The 18,525-nt window shown below is 36.7% G+C and overlaps 3 protein-coding genes across 4 annotated transcripts; 1 reads left to right on the top strand and 2 right to left on the bottom strand.

Annotated features, from left to right (window-relative positions):
- Nucleotides 1-1,595: 1,595 nt before the first annotated feature.
- On the bottom strand, nt 1,596-11,126 carry LOC129876081 (protein DEFECTIVE IN EXINE FORMATION 1-like). Of its 2 annotated transcripts, none has more exons than XM_055951387.1 (12): nt 10,884-11,126; nt 9,310-9,420; nt 7,564-7,646; nt 7,210-7,327; nt 6,973-7,130; nt 5,385-5,965; nt 5,226-5,296; nt 4,246-4,502; nt 2,805-3,270; nt 2,598-2,715; nt 2,343-2,525; nt 1,596-2,267 (listed from the first exon to the last, which is right to left on the bottom strand). In XM_055951387.1, the coding sequence occupies exons 1-12, from the start codon at nt 11,120-11,122 to the stop codon at nt 1,950-1,952; spliced, it is 2,703 nt and encodes a 900-aa protein (XP_055807362.1). In that variant the 5' UTR covers nt 11,123-11,126; the 3' UTR covers nt 1,596-1,949. The 2 variants fall into 2 exon arrangements, with proteins under 2 accessions (XP_055807362.1, XP_055807363.1); XM_055951388.1 differs by having other exon boundaries at nt 5,385-5,836.
- A 593-nt stretch (nt 11,127-11,719) lies between these two features.
- On the bottom strand, nt 11,720-13,354 carry LOC129876963 (uncharacterized). The gene is made up of 2 exons (XM_055952439.1): nt 13,167-13,354; nt 11,720-12,872 (listed from the first exon to the last, which is right to left on the bottom strand). The coding sequence occupies exons 1-2, from the start codon at nt 13,352-13,354 to the stop codon at nt 11,720-11,722; spliced, it is 1,341 nt and encodes a 446-aa protein (XP_055808414.1).
- Nucleotides 13,355-17,561: 4,207 nt separating this feature from the next.
- Nucleotides 17,562-18,257, top strand: LOC129876958 (uncharacterized mitochondrial protein AtMg00810-like). The gene has a single exon (XM_055952435.1). The coding sequence runs from the start codon at nt 17,562-17,564 to the stop codon at nt 18,255-18,257; it is 696 nt and encodes a 231-aa protein (XP_055808410.1).
- Nucleotides 18,258-18,525: the final 268 nt, after the last annotated feature.

Raw genomic sequence — 18,525 nt, 5'->3', positions numbered from 1 at the left:
CGTGGAAACATTTTGCTTCTTACTAAACACACTCTTAATGGCTAAAACTTAAATGTAAGGTGGTTATTGTCCTCCCAAAAGGAATAAAATAAAGGAAAGATTACGCAAATCTCAAAAGCTAATTGCATCTTATTTCTATTTTTTCAAAATCACAAAAATTCCTTAAATTTGGTGGAATCCGGATACATTCCAAAATGTTCTGATACATCATCTAAAGTAATGTATCCTAAAACATCACGTAAAGTAATGTACCCGACCAATATATCACGTAAAGTGATGTATCTAAGAATAGAAGAGAGGAGGGATTTTTCTAAATTTTTTCAAATGATAGAAAATTTTAGAGAATATGATAAAATAAATTATGTATTTAGGTAAATTTTTCTTATTTGGTGAGCAAATTAAACAATGTTCATTGGGTTAAATTTCTTATACAAAAAATAGCTTACTTTTAAAAAATTAATAATTACATCATATCTGTATTTTTTTTTCAAATTACAAAAATCCCTTAAATTTGGTAGAATTTGTATATATCCCAAAACGTCATGATACATTGCGTCTCAATTTTGGATACATCCCTTAATGTCCTGATACATTGCGTTTCGATTTTGAATACATAACGTACGTCCCAATATATTGCGTAAAGTGATGTATCCGAGAATAGGAGAGTAGAGATTTTTGTATTTTTTTTAAATGATAGAAAATTTTTAAAAATATGATAAAATAAGTTATGTATTTAGGTAATTTAATTTGTACAATTTGGCAAATATAGCAAGAGACCAGATAATGAAGGAATATTCACCAAATTTGGACAAACAACATATGCTCGTGTAAAAAGTAATCTCTTTAAAGACATAAAAACAAAAATGAAAATGTAAACCCTTTTGCTATCACACATCTAGAATTTGATAGATCTATCTTACAATATATTACTATAATTGCTGGGTAAATTTCATTTATGGTCGCGTAACTATTACTTTTTCTTTATGAAAGTCTATCAACTATCAGTTCTAACACAAAAATCATATGACCAGAAAATAATAACTTTCCGATGAATAACTTATTTTTACTCTTTTTCAAAAAATTAAATACATAATAATTTTATTAAAAAGCTCTGACCCAATCCGATCCAAAATCCGTAAGATACATCTCCCAATCGTGTATGTTTTTGCTTTACTTGATGCACAATTTTGTGTTGGAAGTAAGGTTTGTCCAAAATAATTCTATAGCTTTTTTTTTTTTTACCCCCATTTTGGAGGATTTATAGTGTTTCTACACTTCCCCTCCAGTGTGACTCGAACCCAGGACCTACCGGTCGTAGGTGCTTAACCAACTGAGCAAGCCTCACTTGTCTAATTCTATAGCTTTCATTCGTCAATTTGGTGATTTGAAAATTCTTTCTTGTCACGAGTTAGCACAATTCATTTCGGGAAATAAATGATTTTGTGGCAATTATTTAGCGACATTAATATAATTATCGCTATATTTATATTTAGCGACAATAATAAAAAAGTTTTTGTGACTCTGAATACAATGATATTAACTCAATTGTCACTAAATATTTTTGCATTAATTAAAAAAAATCTACTACCATTAAATGTCTCTTTTATTTTACTGATTACATAAAACTTAGCATTAGGGGTAGTCAACTTTGTCAATTAATATCTCAATATTTTACATGATCCGTTCAAAAGACCGCTAAGATTACCCCACAAAAACCAGACTTGATTGTATACACAGATTCATGTCAGATCAAGGAACTTCCTTTTTCGAGCACTCTATTGTTCAAGAACATCGTTAAAGAACCAATAGATATTGTCTGAATTGTCCTATTTGAACTATTGATCATACCCAGTATCAGTAAGTTGATTCTCCGCTCAAGGTCCAGAAGGAGTGATTGCTTCATTTCTTCAACCTGATGGAAACTTGTTGTAATGTAGGTGACTGCAACATCACAAATCAGTGTTACGCGAAAATGATGGTAGTGGCATGGCCTCCTGCGGACGAAGGATGACAAGCACACCAAACATTCCCAGCATAGGGAGTACGAGAATCCATTTCAATAGCTTATAATAATGCATATGGAATGTTAGAGAGAAATCATCTGAGAAATGTAGTCCGTTCTTGTCAACCATCTCCAGCAAAACAGTCCCAGCAGTCCTCACACTAACGGTTGGGACCATAATCCGATGCTTTCCTGGACGGTCGAATATCTTATTTTGCTTAATAGTTCTTTCCCCTTGGTAATTACCAGGAACTAACAAGCTCACCTGTGTGACAATGGAGAAGAAATAACTGATGAGATTTTAATAGAATGCAGGATGGACCATGTGAAAGCTATTTACCGTGACATTATAAGGAGCTTGAGACCCAGATGGGTATCTGTATTTATCAACAATCTCTATTTCAACCCAGAAGCTCTTGCCCTCTTCATCGCGGAAAGCTCTTGAAGATGGAGTTGCATAGATCCCTTCACGATCATTACGGTAAGCAGCATTGTTTCTCCCTTGGTTAGGAGATCTCCAGGCCTGAGAGCAGGTATCAATATCAAAGAACACGAACAATTAAGCAAAAACAAATACACCAAATTTTTCACTTACCTTGAGGGGATGATGTGGAGCAGACGTGGAGAAACAGAAGACATTACCATTCATGGTTGTTACAATAAGATCAAGATCATCGCCACCGTCAACATTATCAGCCAAGACCATGCTGTATCTGTGACAAGCAGAAAATATATAGCTGATTAAAGATAAGTCTACAAAAGAAAAAGGAAAAAGGAGAGAGAGAATGAATGGTTGTCTTACGAAGTTTCACCAATATCTACAACATCAGCACACGATGTTGGTCCGTCTATGAGATACAAATAACCATCAAATGACATTGTGACAATTGTAAGCCCTTTTTTCTTCTCCCCACGTTTGCTCAAGTCTACAAGAAGTGCTCGATTCATCACCCTACCATGAGTCCTATAAGGATATGGACGTACAAATGAGCCATCCTTGCCATTCAGAACATATATATTCCCAGAAAGAGTTGGGACAACGATATCTGTATGGCCATCCCCATCCACATCACCAATGACCGGTCCCTGAGGAACAAGGCTCTTGAGATGCTTTTCCCAAATTTCTGTGCCTTGTGCGGTCCAAGCAGCAACATTTCCATGTGAATCTGTTGTAACTAGTTCAATCTTTCCATCATCATTGATATCAGCTGCAACTACTGCTCCTTGGATTTCAGCCATTTCGAGAGGGAACTTTTCCCTCACTTTGCCTGATTTTAGGTCATTAGTCTTCAAAAGGTACGACAATAAGAACAATCATATGAAGCAGAACTGACAAGAATTAGGAGGATGACACATTTACTAAAAAATAAACGAACAGACATCAAACCTAACTGCCACTTAGGGAACGTGTATGAACTGTCCAGCGGAGAGTAGGTCAAAAGTATTGGTAAAGCCCCGCAAATTCAAATATTTTAATTTGGGTTAATTACGAGCTTAATGGATGATAATTAACTGCAAAGTGTGCACAGACACACATGGGGGTGGTAAAGTATTTGGAACGTGTTAATGGGTGTATGGTGTGGTTTAGGATTTGGTTGGAGTGGTAGGAAGGACAAAAGGACCAAAATGGAGAAGTTTGACAAGGCCGGATGGAGCCATTTTTTTTAATGAAGATGAGGCGGGTGGTGTCATTAAATATGTTTATTAAAGGATGTTTAATTTGCACATGTTGTAATCATGCATGGATTATGTTAGTATGCCATGTTAGGTTGGTTCGCTTGATGGAAGTTTACGGCATCAGGTGCCGGTCACGTTCTCCAGATTTGAGGCGTGACAGTATCATGCTTGCGCGTTTAACTGATATTTGGTGCATCTATGACTAAGAGTGATGCCAGACCTCATAGGCTTGGCTGAAGAGGAACCTAGCAGGAAACAGCATTCTTTAGATAACACAGAGCATTATAATTACCATGACAGGACATAGTGTTAAATCAATGATGTGTCTCTCACGATGGGAAAATAATCAGATCACATGGAAAGAACAGTTATGGTGCTAAGGTGGATAATAGAAGCTGAAAATTATTCTGAATTTTTTGAATTGAATGAACTGAATAATGGAAATATAGGATTCATATTGCTGAATCCAATAATAGGAATGAGGTGTAGTGGTCGATTGATTGATCGACTTAAACCAGACATCAGCAACACAATAAACTAAACAATCAGACTGGAAAGAGGATTACCGTTGTGATCCAACACATAAAACAAGCCATAGGAGGTCCCAACTAGAATGTCCATATTTCCATCACCATCCAAATCAATTACCATAGGAGAAGAGTATATATAGGCACGGAAGTTCCCGTCGTCAGTACTTAAGTCCAACTGTGCAGTCCATTTAACTTGCTTGGTATCTAGATTGAAAACAACAATGCCACCAGCAACATATTTTCCTATTTCAACGTCTCCAAGTTCCTTCATATGCTCCTGACTGTTGTAGTACCTGTGGATTCATGATCCATCAGCTTCTTTTTTTTTTGGGGGTGCAGAATTGAATTCCAAAAGTTTTAATCAGCAGTCTATTACTAGAAGAGACCTTTTTTAGGACTTCTTTTTTTGAGTAGATAAAAGAGTCCTTAATAAATGGAGGAAAATAAAGGGGTTCTATTTGACAAAGAAAAAAGGAGATTTCAATCATTTTTAAAATATTATATATGTTTCATACAGTCATGTGCATCAAGAAGATCCTAAGTCAAAAAGATATAGCTGAGATAAATAACATTTAATTAAAAGATCTTGACTTGAACAATTGCAACTCCCATTTTATTTGACATGAGTGGTATGAGAACTGAAATGTATAACACAGCCTATTAACATAACCAAGCTGAAGTTTTAGTTAATAATCCCACATACCCAAGTAAACATCCTTTTTCTGGAAGAAGTAATCATTATCCAATCAACAAGACGCTCACTTCAAGATTACATGATTCAGTCAACTGTCCATTTAATAGCAGCAACAAATGTCTTAAATAGCATTACCATACAAGAGGAGGCTTGGTGTTTCGCCCTTTAATAAATGCTAGGCAAGACTTAAATAGCATATACTATACGATGAAAATTCAACGACTTCAACATTTAAGAAGCAAATAAATAAATCAGCAGAGACTTCAGTCAGAAACAGAGAAACAATGTAAGACCAAAATAGCACCACAGTGAGAAATCTTACTCATGGTCAAAGAAGTAGGATACTGCAACAATCATCTCTGACACCCCATCGCTGTCAATGTCAGCAATGACCTAATAGAAGCAAGGACATCCAAAATTTATTACCTGACATTTAACGAATATGAAGTATCAATCAAATAAGAACATCCAAGAGACTTACAGGAGTACATAAAACATGAGCATCAATATGAACATAATTCTCCAATTTCTCATGCTCTGGTTGCTCAAATTCTTCACCTTTCCATATTTCATCATCATCAAGGTAATCATCATCGTCATAATCATAATCATCAGGCAGTTCCTCATTCTCAATATCCCGAAATAACTCAAACGACGAATCAGCATCCACTTCCAGACCTCCTTCATTTTCCACAGTTGCAGATCTAACATCTTTGGATCCAGAACCACTTTCCTCTGATCTTCTCAAGACATTGTCTTCAAGAAGCCTTCTCCCTTTACTTGTTCCATTCACCGAAACACTGATATTGTCATTATCAGAATTCAGAGTAACATTGTTCAAGTTAGTCATTTTAACTTCTGCACCAGCTAGACTATCATTTTTCCCCTTTTGGTCCTCTAAATGAGATGAATTTGATGTGTTAGGTGAAACTCCTGACGGCAAAGAAATTGAAGCATTAGATGCGTCATGGTTGACTTCTTTTTGAATAGAATGGATTTCAGTGTTAACTTCAGATGCAGTAGATTTTGAATGGTTGCCTCTATGAGTGGATGCATTGTGACCTAAGGGGAAAAAATTGAATTAAAGATATGATTTAATTGATGAAGGTCAACATCTAGCATTCCACATCTAAAAGAAAGAGGTTATCATTAGAATGTAACATCACCAAATAAGCAAAAACAGAAAATAAATTAAGAGCATCTCTCTTGACATGTTGAGATAATTATCTAGGAAAAATTAGTCTTTCCGAGTGGCAAGTCAAAACAAGCACAAGGGTCAGAGTCCCATTGAAAATCAGTTGAATATTAGAAAGCACAGATGAAGAGGTAGAATTGGCAAATAGGTGAAAATAGTTGAGTGGAAACATAGGATGTGCACCATTACTGAGAAAAATATAGACCAAGGTACCAAATTACAACAGAAATATTCGAGTAATACACCCTACAGGATAACAGGTAAATTAATTCAGTACTGCAAAATCAAGAATATTTAGCAGTAATTTATTCTGGATCTTAGTAACAAAAGATTAACTTATAAAACATAACGAAATCACGATTAGTAGATCTATGACAAGTGTCACAAACAGTGTTATCAAAGGCGAAAAACGCAAAAAAGCTCTAAGGTCCATTGGGGCTTTAAGCGCGCAAACAAGTGTGGGCTTTAATGAAAAAAGGCGCAAAGGAAGATAAAGATACAAATATATATGTTTAGTCCAAAACCAATAATTATAAACATGAATGACAAATATTTGACCAAAGATATGATAAAATGAAATATCAATTGTTTAGTCACTTCTTCAAAAGAGGCTCATTGGCAAGGAAAAGTTTGCCTTAGAACTTGATGACCACACTAAAGCGCACATAAATCAAGGCAAAGCGCTAAACACATTTTGAGCCTCGCTTCAGGGCTTAAGCGTGCTTAAAGCGCGCCTTTGACAACACTGGTCACAAACACATTTTAAAAAATTACTTATGCTAGGGAAACTTGGTAGCATATATCATAAACAAGCAGGAATATTAAGAGGAAACGAAGTGAATATGAAAAGCAAATGTAAGAGGAAAATACTCACGGGCTATGGAGTCCATGACAGCCTCCTGTACGAGTTGGTCATCATGGACATCTGGATGAGAACGGTCCACCGGGTCCTGTTTCAAACCCACATGCCAATCTTTTTTAACTCTCAGCCGAGGAATCTCCAATTTATCAGACATCAAGTATCCTGAGATCCTATGCAAATCTAACAAGGTCATACTAAATACAGAAAATCTCAACAAGACAACAATTAGAAAATACATTGTACTCATACCTGAAAAAGAGCACCTCACCATTATAGGTGGCCAGACCTATCTCCCTCACCCCATCCTTGTCAATGTCATATAGGAAAGGAGTGGAATGAACAGTTGATTGATGGAATGCTGGCCATCCTGATGATGTGAAGTTATAAAATTTGTAGAGATGTCATCAGATTTATATATAACCTGCTCAAACCTCATTATTATTCCTATAGATAATTTCTTCATATTAACGTGAATTTGTTATTTCATAGTTTATAAATTTACATCTTGCTTGTCAACTTATATACAAGCGGCATGTGAGGTATTCTGTAGCTCACCTAATAAGCTCACATTTATTCTTATAACTAACTTTTCACAAATCATACCTGGAACTTTATCTCCATCAGAACCTTCCAGAACTTCCAAGTAATGAACAAAAGAGGGAACTACCACCTCAACCTTTCCATCACTGTAGTAATGATCCAGAAACATAGCCGAAATGAATAAATTTAGGAAACAGAAAAAATTAAAAGACACTCAAGTTTGAAAATGAGAAACTGCATGTAATTTTGTTGAATCTCACACATAATAAGGATAGTTGCAACTTTTACCTGCAATAATCAGGGAGAAGGTCTTGAAGACATAGTTATTCACCTTTTCAAGAGACCATCCATTCTCATCAACAAATTTATATTAGGATGCATGTTATCTCCTCAATTACTTCTTTTTTTTTTCAAAAAAAAAAACAAGTTAAAAGTTCATTCATAAGGTGCCAAGATGGTACAGAAAAGTACAGAGAACAAACAGAGGTCAAACAAACAGCCTACTACCCTTTCCTTCCTAAAAAAAATCCATGAACTGATCCAGACTAGCTAAACTGCTAAGGTATTACTTTTACACCAAAAATACAGATTATACAGACATTTATTCTTAATTCTAGAGATATGATTTCTCCATCCTTCGAAGCAAGCTTTGTTCCTCTACAGAAGATGCATACTGGGATGGTTCTCCAAATCTGCTTCAACACTCTTAAGTACCATTTGAAGTTGCTAGCTTTCAATAAGCTCCTAACCTGAGGCATCACCCGTGAAATGCCACATATATTAAAGAATAATTCCCAACATTGTCTTGAGACTCTACACAGAAGGAAAAGATGATTAACTGTCTCCTGGTTCTCTTTACACAGATCGCATCTATTACGCCAAGCAAAACATAGGTTTTCTGCAGGTTATTTTGAGTTAGCCAAGCCTCCCGAGCTGCAATCAATCCCAAGCATGCTACCTTAACAGGAGCATTTGCCTTCCAAATCATCTTCCAAGGCCAAGTCTCATCGCAATGCCTGTCTGCTTTAACAAAATACTATAGCAACTTTCAACTGAGAATATTTTATCTTCACAAGCTACCCAAATCAGCGAATCCATCTTACTTTGATCCATAGGAACTGATTCCAGCTGCTGAAGCATTTGGAAAAAATCCTCTACCTACCAATCATTTAGATTCCCCTGAAATTTATTTGTCAAACTGAGTTTGAGTGAAATTCAGCAGCAAAGCCTTCTTTATTAACAGAAAAATTAAACTATATGGGGACTTTAACCTTTAGACATTTTTTTCTAACCCATAAATCTGTCCAGAAATTGATCCTATGTCCATCTCCCACCTCCACCTTTGTGTATTTGATGAATTCCTCCCTACTCCGGCTTATATCCTTCCAGACACCCCCTTTAACATTCACTTGCATAGAAGGTCTCTAGTCATCCTTTTTGCCATGTATAGCATTAATTAACTTCTTCCAGGCTTCACTGCCATCTAAGTTATATCTCCAAAGTCATTTGAAGAGCAAGGTCTTATTGTGTAGCTTCAGATTTCTTACACCTAGTCCTCCACCCTTCCTATCCTTGAGAACCACCTGCCTCTTTGGTTACTTTTAACGAAATAATTGCATCCATATCATTTAACTATTTTATTATTACTATTATTCTCTTGATAATAATTGATTGAAGTACCACTATGGAAACAAGTAATCTCAGAAAGTAAACAACGACAACACTCATCATAAGGCAGTCATCACACACTTGAGCAGTGTAAAAGCAAATGAATTACAACCCAAAAGAAAGAAGCTTCTATTACGTTACCTGTTAATATCAGCAATCAAGGGGGATGCATACACGCTAGAACTAACTTCCGTCTGCCATCTTAGCTCCAAATGCTGAGGGCACTGTGTATTCAACAATTCATCCTCATCTCTGCCAGCAGTAAGCACCAAAAGCTACATTAAAATCTTTTCAGTTTTTATCCTTCGTGTATCAGGCGTTGAAATCAAACGTATACGTCAATGGTACTTCCTCCGTCCCATTCTGTTAGTATGTTTGATAAGAAATGGAGTTTAAGCTGTTAATTTGACTTATATACTCCCCCCATGTTAATTATACCATGGTGTTTGAATGGGCACAAAGTTTAAGGTATTTGTTTTGACTTGATTATAATAAATTAGTAATAATGGGAGAAAATAATATACTTGCAGTTGAAAAGTTAGTTTGATAGAGAAAACAAAGAAAACATCACATCAAATTTTAAACATTGAATAATTTAATGTATTTGAATTCTTAGAATTTCTGCAGCTTGACTAGAAATAGAATGGCGTGAAACATTTTGAACCTTCCAAAATGGAAAGTGTCGTATAAATTGAAACAGGTACAGTATAATTTAGTAAAACTAGTAGAAGAAAATGGTAAAATAATAGTTAAAACGTATGTTATAATCAAAATTTTAGTAGTTTCATGAATGTGAATTCTTGAAAGTTCTATAGAAATGTTATAATGTCAATATTTTTGTATGCAAAAAAATAAATTAAAAATTAGAAAGAGTGCCAGCCATATTGGGACTTGCACGTGCCCTGCTCTACGAAAGGAAAACGGGCTCGAGCGACAGATCATAGTCGACTCAAGGTGGGTAGCAGTGGAGTCAAGAAGCCTTTCAAGAACATGAATCAGTTCGTTGGGGCTAAGACTTTTCTTCCTCCCTTCTCCAGGTTAGCTAGGTGACACGCCACGAATCGTCCACCAAAGATGTCGCTAGTCAGTAGAACGAGATAAGCCACTAGGTTCAGTAGTTAGATATAGTATTCACTCGCCTTTTCGCGAGTTTCCCATACCAACTATAACTTGTCCACTTTTCCTACCTGGACATAAATGTATTAAAACACACCTCAACTAATCAAACATTTCGTTTTCCTGCTTCAACTATGGTGATAATTCAGGTACAAAAAGGAAACAACTGATAGTTGAGGTGTCTTTTAATACATAGATGGTAATAATAGAGATAATGGTTAAAACCACACATAACTATCATCTTTTCACGAGTTTCACTCCCCAACTATCACTTGTTCCATTTTTCCTACTTGAATTATCACTGTCATGTATAAAAATACACCTCAACTATCTAACCTTTCCGTTTTCCTACCTTAACTATGGTGATAATTCAGGCAGTAAATGTGAAACTCGGGAAAAAATGCCATAGTTTAAGTGTCTTCTTTAATCATAAATCACGATAATAAGACACTAAACTGGTATTATCACCAAAAAATTAGCATAAAATTTTCAATGAGTCAGTACAACTCTATGTAACATAGTGAATTAAGTGATTATGCAAAATTAAAATCGATCAAACAGCTCAAAAAAGCACAGAGAAGGAACGAACGGAAACTTACAAATTGGGGTAAGCCAGGGAATCATCAGTTGCTTCCCGTTGTCGAAATTTGTTGTTTATCGTGTCTTCAGATTGCAGAAAACGGAAATTTGAAGACAATAGGAGAAAACAGAGTAGGAAAACCCTAGCTTTCATTGAGATCACCGGAGGGGTATCGTAGACTGCTAAAAATCTGAAAAGGAAAAAAAATGAACTTTCCAAAGCAGTGTATTTTGATACAGAAAAGTCTTTGGAACACATTACGGTTTCACTAGAGAATTCTTTTTTTAATCAATAAATATTTATGCGCGATAATTTTAAAGGTATCAAGTTAACATTTAAATTTATATAAAATTGCACATGCATCTTATATGTCGTTATACTACAAATCACTTTAAGTCATAATATGTACCCTATGGCATAATACAAATCTGCTAGTTCAAAAATTGACTATACATACAGTCTAATAAATCTTTTTATATGCTTTCTTTAACTTAAACCAACTAAATTGTCCAAAAATTTTGCTTGGGATTTGGGAATAATACCTATACCCTATTCATAAAATTCTAATCAAATATTTGCTGCTATGATTTGAAGACTAAGAAATTTCTACCTCTTCAAGGACTTTCCAACGGAACTTTTCAGTGTTTGTACTTGAAAAATAGTCACTAATTGAAATTTCAAACATTGTCATGGAATTCCAGTCTTTAGTAAGTCAAGGCATTCGGGAAGCAGGAGATCGATTCGCTCTTTCCATCTCTCTTGCTGGCTTAGCCAATTTAACGATGTAACTTTAAACTTTGTCACAATAGCTATTTTCAATTATAGACGCTAAAAAGTGGTTAGCCCGCGCTATTGCTACCTTTCGCACTGTGCCAATTCCTTCATAGCCATTTTAATATCTTTGATCTCTTTCAACATGCTGCTTATACAATATCCCAAAGCATACAATGAAATAATTGACTTTCCTTTTAGCTCCTCCTTTTCTTGGCTACTCAATATTCTATCAATCACCTCTATTGATCTCTCAAAGCAAAAACTTAATCCTCTTTCTTCTTTTTGATCATTTTTTTTACCAAATTTGCCCTCCTCAAGATCATCATCTGGGAACAACTTGATCAAACTAGGCTTATCAAGAAATGTACTTATCGACGAAATCACAGTTTCCTTCCATATCTCCAATTCATCATTTATATATTCTTGTAGCTCTTTGCAATCAACACCACCGCTTTGAAAATCATGTGACATGTTGTTGATATTGTAGACAACGAAGAAAAATAAATCGTCTACTTTTGAAAGAGAATCTTGGAGCTTCTGGTAGCGTGTTGCATTAAAAAGAAGAAACCAAAAATCAGGCTCTAATTCTGCATTAAGACAGAATTTTTTCAAGTCCAGGATATTGGATTGTAATTTCCTCTGTTTTTCCATTAACCCCTGAAGTTCTTGATTGTCTTTTTGAACTATTTCGTTCATGCACTCTTTGAGAATATTTAATGTGCAATGCAATTGATTCCTAGCAAGATTGGCTGCTCGTTTCGGGTACAGTATAAACTGTACCACAATGAAACAAGACAGTCCAATAAAAGTTTCTGTTAGTCTTATGATGGCAAATTCGTTGAGAGGGCCATAATTTTTTCGTCCTAAGATCATCACGGCTGCTAATAGTCTTATGATGGCAAATTCGTTGAGAGGGCCATAATTTTTTCGTCCTAAGATCATCACGGCTCCTAATAGCGCGGAAATTCCTCCTGTTGGGCCATAAATCCGGCTATGTTTTAGAAAACTGCTGAAAATGATCCAAGGGAGAAGAGCTAAGAATCTTAAGTTATCGATTTTTTGGAAAACAGAACACCCCAAGACTCCATAGACTGATCCAAATGTAATTCCTTGTGCCTGAGCATTAGCAAGAGTAATGTTGCTAATTTTCCTTGTGCTAAAGTACTGGCTACTGTTAGCCCTGCCCAAAAACCGTTTTGTTTGTTCAATAACAGACCTAGCCACATAGTTAGGCCTAAAGAAACAGAACACCTAAACGCAAACACCAATGTTTCTTTTCTTGGTCTAATTTTCATCCAGCTCGTATGGCAAGGTCTTCGTGAATCATCGTTATGTGATGTGAATGAATTGGTGAGCAGCATATTTGCACAAAATAAGAAGAAAAATGCAGGCAGGCTTATAGTTTGTGTTGGAGATATGGGGTCATTATGGAGCAAGATGGATTTATTGGCAAAGTCTGATCCTTTTGTTTCTTGATGTGTGGCTTGATCTGATATTCGACAAATTTGCCCTTTAACTCCTCATTCACCAGGCCAGTGGAAAAGGGCATGATGTTAACGCGATTTCCATTCCCCTTATGGTTAATTCCATGTTTTGGATCTCATTGTCTCCTGGAATTTCCGAACATGATTGGAAAAATTGGATCCAAGGTGTTTCCCACATTAGACCTCCCTGCACAAAGAAGTATAAATATGAGGTAGGAGCGGTTTTTCCCATAACTGGCTTTATGTAGTGCAAACTTGGATTAGTCGAGCCAGTGAGTTCCACATACCAAATGATTATTAAAAGAACCACATATTATCCAAATAGAGATAAAGCGAAAAGATGAGTAAAAACTAAATATATGTTAGTCCAATTAATAAGTAAAAACTAAATATATGTTAGTCTGTTGAGATGTAAAGGAAGTAGTAAAAGGAGTTAGAAAAATCAGTTAGAAATAAGGGCAGTATGGTCATTTTAGTTAGTTACATAGTTAGAACTAACTAACTAATTTGTTAGTCAGTTAAGTCAATGTAATTAGCTATATATACATAGCAACTATGTACTGTTAAGAAATATGGGCATTTTCACAGATTAGCCCGAACAATAAAATCTTCTCCTTCTCTCTAACGCCTCTCTTCTTCATCTTCTTCATCATCTTCATCTCTAGCTTCTTCATGGCTGATCAGTGAAGAAGCAGAGCTCAACTAAGCTCATGGTATCAGAGTGTTGGTCACTGAAAGAGTTAACACAGCTGAGTCAAAGACTCGAAGATCAGAGTCAAAGAATCAGTCAAAGTTGTTAGCTTGTAGTTTGCAGATCTGAGCTCCGTCGAAGCCAAAACTGCAACCAACATTAACTTCCGCAACAAAGAGCCCAAAAGGTTGAAGAAATGACAAGTGAAGCCACAGGTTCAGCTCAACGAGTGGGTATATCAAATTCAGCAAGCTCAGCAGGTAACAATGGACAAGGTATTGACTATAATCATCCCCTATTTCTTAGCCCCACAGATGTGAGTGGTATAAGCATCATCTCATTCCAGTTGCAAGGTATTGAAAACTACACCTTGTGGAATCGGTCAATCAAATTAGCATTGTTAGGTAGAAAAAAATTAGGGCTTGTGGATGGAACGTGCAGGAAAGAAATGTATGGTGAAGAACTGTGGGGCTAATGGGAAAGAGCAAATGCAATTGTGTTGTCATGGCTTATGAATTCAGTCTCGAAGAGTTTGTTGAGTGGAATTGCGTTTGCGTCAAATGCTTCGAGTGTGTGGACTGACCTACAAGAGAGGTTCGATAGAGTTGATGGATCAAGAACTTATAGCCTACACAAAGAAATAGCTACCTTACAACAAGGAACAACCTCTGTATCAGCATATTATACAAGGCTGAAAGCGTTGTGGGATGAGTTTGAAGTGTTAGTGCCCTCACCTTGCTGCAATTGTGAGAAGTCCAGAGGTTTTGTAGCCCACATGAATAGACAAAAGCTGTATCAATTTCTAATGGGACTGAATGACACATATCATCAAGATAGAAGTCAAATCCTCATGATAGATCCCTTACCTACTATCAAGCAAGCGTATGTTATGATAGTAGGAGATGAGAGTCAAAAGGCTGTGGTTACAGGAATCAACAATTTGGGACTATATGCATCAACTTCTGAGTCAGTAGCTATGTACTCAAGAATTGGAAACAGTTCAGGTATGAGCAATAGGTTCAAGAAAAATACATCCTTAATATGTGATTTTTGTAAGTATAGGGGCCACACCAAAAAATCCTGCTACAAGGTGGTGGGGTATCCTCCAGATTTTAAGTCCAAAAGAAAGGCTCAGAGTACAAACATGGTCTATGTAGACACCAATAGCCTTACAAATCAATCTCAGCAGTCAGGTCAGGCTAACTTCTCTTATGGCTTGAATATAAATGTGACTAATGAAGCTTTGTGGAGTAGGAATAGCACAGTACAGCACACTGCAGACAAATCACCAACCACTAATTCTAACAAGGCAGCTGAGAGAGAGGTCAAACAACTACTTCAGGGTTGTACATTTACAAAAGATCAGTATGAATAAATTCTTATGATGATGAATCAATAGTCTGGTTCAAGAGCCAATGCACCTGATTGCAATAAGGCAAACAATGTAGGTAAGGCTCTATGTGTAACTGAAAATAATGATGTGTGGATAGTGGATACAGGGGCAACAAACCATATGGTATCTAAACTGCAGATGCTACTAAAGGAATCTGTCCTTCAACTTAACACTCCTAAGGATGTGTGCTTACCAAATAGTGGTACCACTAAAGTAACTCATATTGGTTCTTGTAGTCTACCATCTAAAAGTTTGATTACTAATGTGCTCCATATTCTAGAATTCAAGTATAACTTGATGTTTGTCAGCAAAATAACCAAGGAATTAGGCTGCTTTGTCTTCTTCTTTCCTGATTTCTATGTTTTCCAGGAACTCTACACTGGGAAGGTGAAGAAAGTTGGTAGAGAAGAGGGGGGTCTATATCTGTTATGGAACCAATTCACTTAAAGTAATGCAAGTAAGGCTAAGGAATTTGCATACTCTGTTGATGATGCTTCTTCCACAGACAAGGAATCGGATATGGAGCTGTGGCATAAAAGGCTAGGACATGTGTCTTCAGCTGTACTGGCCAAGATGTTCAATATGAATAAAGTTAGTATGTGTAAGGTGTCTGAATGCTTAGTGTGTCCATTTGCAAAACAAACTAGACCTGTATTCCCTTCTAGTATCATCAAAAGCAATAGCTGCTTTGATTTGATACATGTTGATCTTTGGGGACCTTATAATACAACTATATTTGATGGAAACAAGTATTTTCTTACAATAGTTGATGACTTTTCAAGAATGACTTGCCTATTCTTACTTAAACACAAATCAGATGTGTGTGTGTCTCTTAAACCTTTCTTGCAGTATACTAAGAATCAGTTTGACAAGGTGGTCAAGGTCTTAAGGTCTGATAATGGTACTGAGTTTGTGAATTCAGTATGTGATAATATGTTCAAAACACTAGGTATTATCCATCAAAGGTCTTATCCATACACTCCTCAACAAAATGGAGTGGCTGAGAGGAAACATAGACATCTACTAGAAGTAACCAGAGCCCTCAGGTTTCAAGCAAAAATACCTATCAGATTTTGGGGTCATTGTGTCCTAGCAGCTGCTTACCTGATCAATAGACTGCCTAGTAGTGTGCTTCAGTTCCAATCTCCTTATGAAAGATTGTATGGCAAAAAACCAGGTTTATCTCATTTGAGAACCATTGGTTGCCTAGCTCTAGCCAAGAATCTCACTGAACATGACAAACTCATGCCCAGATCAAAGTCAGCTGTGCACATGGGGTACTATGAAGTGCAGAAAGGCTATATCCTATTTGACTTGCACAATAACTCATTCTTTGTCAGCAGGGATGTTCAGTTTAGAGAAGCCATATTTCCATTTGCCAAGGCTGATGGCTCAGCCACCCAGCAATTGTTTGTAGATAACCTACAAGGTCTAGGTGAGACAGCTCCACAGCTTCAACTATCCCCATTCACAATCCCAAGTACTACTCCATCTGTACTTTCTGAAGAGGCTACATGTGGGCATCCAGATGCTGGTGAGCAAGAGTGTGTGTCTATACAAACACACCCTATTGCAAGTGATACTGATGTGTCTGGGCCACCTCTTACTAGAAGATCTGCCAGGTCCAAACATCCTCCCATATGGCTGAAGGATTTTGTCTCTCTGAATGTCAAACAGGCTATTCAATATCCACTATCCAACTATGTAAGCTACTCTCATCTATCACCTTCTCATTAGTGCTTTATTGCAGCTACATCCTCTATGATAGAACCTACCAGCTATGTTGAAGCAGTAAAAGACCCAAGATGGGTTGAAGCTATGCAGACAGAAATCCAGGCCTTAGAAAACAATAATACCTGGGAAGTCACTTCTTTACCTGCAGGGAAGAAGCATATTGGTTGTAGATGGATCTACAAGGTTAAATACAAATCCACAGGTGAAATAGAGAGGTTCAAATCCAGGCTAGTAGCAAAAGGATACAGCCAACAAGAAGGGATTGATTACAAAGAAACATTTTCTCCTGTTGTGAAGATGGTGATTGTCAGGGTTGTTCTTGCCATGGCAGCTTCCAAGAACTGGCACATCCATTAGATGGATGTCTTCAATGCTTTTCTCCATGGAGACCTAGAGGATAAAATATATATGCAGCTGCCTTAGGGATTTGTCAGTCAAGGGGAAAATATATGTAGACTAACAAAGTCTCTTTATGGACTCAAACAAGCTCCAAGGCAGTGGAATCACAAACTTACTGAGGCTCTTATTTCTCTCAAGTTCAAACAAAGCCAATATGATTATTCCCTATTCATTAACAAGTCAGCAGAAGGTATTGTCATTGTACTTGTATATGTAGATGACATGTTAGTCACTGGCAGCAGCCTAAAGCTGATAGAAGAGACAAAGAAAGCTCTACAAAGTGCATTCAAGATGAAGGACTTAGGGGAGCTCAAATACTTTCTGGGGATTGAATTTGCAAGATCCACAGCAGGAATACTCATGCATCAGAGGAAGTACACTCTTGATCTGATAGCAGAAGAAGGAATGACTGCAGTTAAGCCAGCAGCAACACCAATGGATGCCAACATCAAGCTCACATCAAAGCTCTATGATGACCATGTGAACCAAAAGCAAGAAGAGCTACATGATCCTCTAATAGATCAGGCAACCTATCAAAAACTCATAGGTAAACTTCTGTATCTCAACATGACAAGGCCAGATATAGCCTTCAGTACTCAGACATTAAGTCAGTTTCTGAACCAGCCAAAGAAGTCCCATATGGAGGCAGCCCTAAGAGTAGTCAAATATTTGAAGAGACAACCTGGACAAGGTATACTACTATCCAGTCAATCAGACAACCAAATTACAGCTTTTTGTGATGCAGACTGGGCAGCATGTGCACTCACCAGGAAATCAGTCACAGGATACTTGATCAAGATGGGAAAATCACTAATATCTTGGAAAGCCAAGAAACAAACTACAGTGTCTAGAAGTTCAGCTGAGGCTGAATATAGAAGCATGTCATCTACTATTTCAGAACTTGTGTGGCTGCTGTGAATGTTGAAGGAGGTTGAGGCTGATATGAAGGTACCAGTGCAGGTCTATAGTGATAGCAAAGCTACAATTCAAATTGCAGCCAATCCAGTTTATCACGAAAGAACAAAACATATAGAGATAAATTCTCATTTCATTAGAGAAAGACTACAACAAGGCATGATCAAAGTTGACTACTTACCAACCCAAGAACAACCAGCTGATATATTGACAAAGGGATTGTCTAGAGGTCAACATGAGCACCTTCTATCCAAGCTAGGAGCTTTGAATA

This window comes from Solanum dulcamara, chromosome 12, assembly GCF_947179165.1.
Source record: "Solanum dulcamara chromosome 12, daSolDulc1.2, whole genome shotgun sequence".
Lineage (NCBI taxonomy): Eukaryota > Viridiplantae > Streptophyta > Magnoliopsida > Solanales > Solanaceae > Solanum > Solanum dulcamara.
The sequence above is the reverse complement of the archived record's forward strand: the minus strand, read 5'-3'. Positions and strand labels throughout refer to the sequence as shown.

Coding starts and splice junctions, on each gene's coding strand:
- LOC129876958 (XM_055952435.1), top strand. CDS start 17,562: ATGTTAGTCACTGGCAGCAGCCTAAAGCTGATAGAAGAGACAAAGAAA.
- LOC129876963 (XM_055952439.1), bottom strand. CDS start 13,354: ATGGGAAAAACCGCTCCTACCTCATATTTATACTTCTTTGTGCAGGGA. Junction 12,873..13,166: donor TGCCCTTTTCCACTGGCCTG/GTGAATGAGGAG, acceptor CTGTTTCTTTAG/GCCTAACTATGTGGCTAGGT.
- LOC129876081 (XM_055951387.1), bottom strand. CDS start 11,122: ATGTGTTCCAAAGACTTTTCTGTATCAAAATACACTGCTTTGGAAAGT. Junction 5,297..5,384: donor CTCATGTTTTATGTACTCCT/GTAAGTCTCTTG, acceptor TGCTTCTATTAG/GTCATTGCTGACATTGACAG. Junction 2,268..2,342: donor AAGCTCCTTATAATGTCACG/GTAAATAGCTTT, acceptor ATTGTCACACAG/GTGAGCTTGTTAGTTCCTGG.